This window comes from Buceros rhinoceros, unplaced genomic scaffold (genome assembly GCF_000710305.1).
Source record: "Buceros rhinoceros silvestris isolate BGI_N320 unplaced genomic scaffold, ASM71030v1 scaffold40970, whole genome shotgun sequence".
NCBI classification, from domain to species: domain Eukaryota; kingdom Metazoa; phylum Chordata; class Aves; order Bucerotiformes; family Bucerotidae; genus Buceros; species Buceros rhinoceros.
In genome coordinates, this window is record NW_010389936.1 from 38,104 (window position 1) to 39,803 (window position 1,700).

General features: G+C 45.2%; 1 protein-coding gene across 1 annotated transcript in view; it reads right to left on the reverse strand.

The window, feature by feature from the left end:
- The window catches only part of TRMT11 (tRNA methyltransferase 11 homolog (S. cerevisiae)), a gene marked incomplete at its 5' end in the record, with an annotated part of 19,063 nt that extends 17,568 nt beyond the window's left edge, over positions 1–1,495 (reverse strand). Inside the window, 2 exons of the mRNA XM_010135620.1 lie at positions 9–165; positions 1,361–1,495. Of these exons, the coding sequence (XP_010133922.1) occupies positions 9–165; positions 1,361–1,495 (292 nt within the window). The remainder of the gene's footprint in view (positions 1–8; positions 166–1,360) is intronic.
- Positions 1,496–1,700: the final 205 nt, after the last annotated feature.

The window sequence follows — 1,700 nt, forward strand, 5'->3', positions numbered from 1 at the left end:
ATACACACCTGTTCCAACAAACGGGTCGTATACAATGTCATTGGGTTTTACTCGCCCGTGGTTCGCCATGATGAAAGAGAGGCAGGCGTCCATGCTAGTATTTCCAATAAAGTGTCTCTTCTTCACACTGTAGGACTCGATAAGTTCTCTCTGGCCATCCGCAATCTGTTGAAGCAGATGTAAAATCACTGTCAGGTCTTAAACACAAGACAGAAGCAGACAGGCTGACAGACTTGCTTAAGGGACACCATCCAACACACAGGTAACTCTTCATTTCCTAACACATCGCTTGGCCTTCTGCTGGCTGAAAACACAGCAGACTTCTTTCCAAGGTATCTCGGTTCAACACCTACATCAATGCTTCAAGACTGAGGTCAAAACTAAAGAAACAATTGAGAGGGAAGATTCTTCCTGAGAAATAATGATTAGGGCAACTTTGCTATTATTATTCTAGGAATCAGAACAACAATTCCTGGCCATTCAGAGTGAAAAGGATTTCCAAATGACGAGGGGTAGAAATGCGCGTTAACATGTGTGTGCACATACACACGGGCGCGCTTAAGGTCACACAGAATTTCCATCTTCACTGGCTTTTCTGTCACGCTCAAAATCTAAATTTAGGACAGTGCTGACAGACCAGAACTTACTGAAACAGCCAAGACCAAACGATAACATTTTTACATCAGACCTGCCAAACATGTTGAAGAGGAGCAAAGCAGCCTGGAATAGAGCATCTTCAAAAGCTCCTCCAACAGCATCCCCCAGCTCTGGACAACACCAGTCCTACTGGGTAAACAAAATACTTGCCTGTTACCTTCAGGCTGGTTTACTCGTTTTTAAACACTTCAAGGAATCCAGCACAGACAGGACAACAGCTGCAACGTTCTGCAGCACTGCCACAACCCAGGCTGCTCTCCCAGGAATCGCAGGCATGGGGGACCACTTCAGGACTTGCAGAATGCTCCAGCAGAGCTGACGCAATTCAGCAGGGCCACAAGTCACCGACAGCTCCTGTAAACCTTTTCTTCGTGCTTGAATCAAGCTGCGGGGGCTTTCAGCCCACAGCAATACAACACACCACCATAGCTGCACTGAGTCCCCTCAGCGGAGGGCGCGATAAGGTGTCTTCCCAGATACGACTTCATTTTTTTCCACCTCCAAATTGTTCAATTAAGCTGCTTTTCCCTGGTCACAATAAGGACTTTCAAGACTTGCGTCGGTGTGTCAACCAGCGGCAGACTTGGCCAGAATTACACTGTCCACCTCCACCGAAACTCAACACCGGTTTTTACATTTAAATTGAAGAACACTCTTCTGGAAACACAAGCTCCTAAGACCCGCAGCACGAGTACTCACGCACCCATCTACCGAAATACAGATGAAAAGGCTCCTCTGGAACATTGTTAGGGTCCATGCCATAATCTTCCAAAATCCAGAAGGTGTGTTCTGGATTCTTCAAATTTACCTTTCCTTTGAATGGCAGGAATTCAAGGGCCTGTACGATAATGAAAAAGAGTCAAACAAACACGGTCACGTCTGCAAAATACACACCCCACGTTGTTATAAAATTAAAAAACCAAAGGCCAAACCACAATTCCACTGTGATAAATGGTAAATTAGTACAAGCGCATTCACAATTTTCTCTGGATTTCTGAAATGCCTTTCTTGTAAGCTGAGAGAGATCAAATGATGAAGGATTA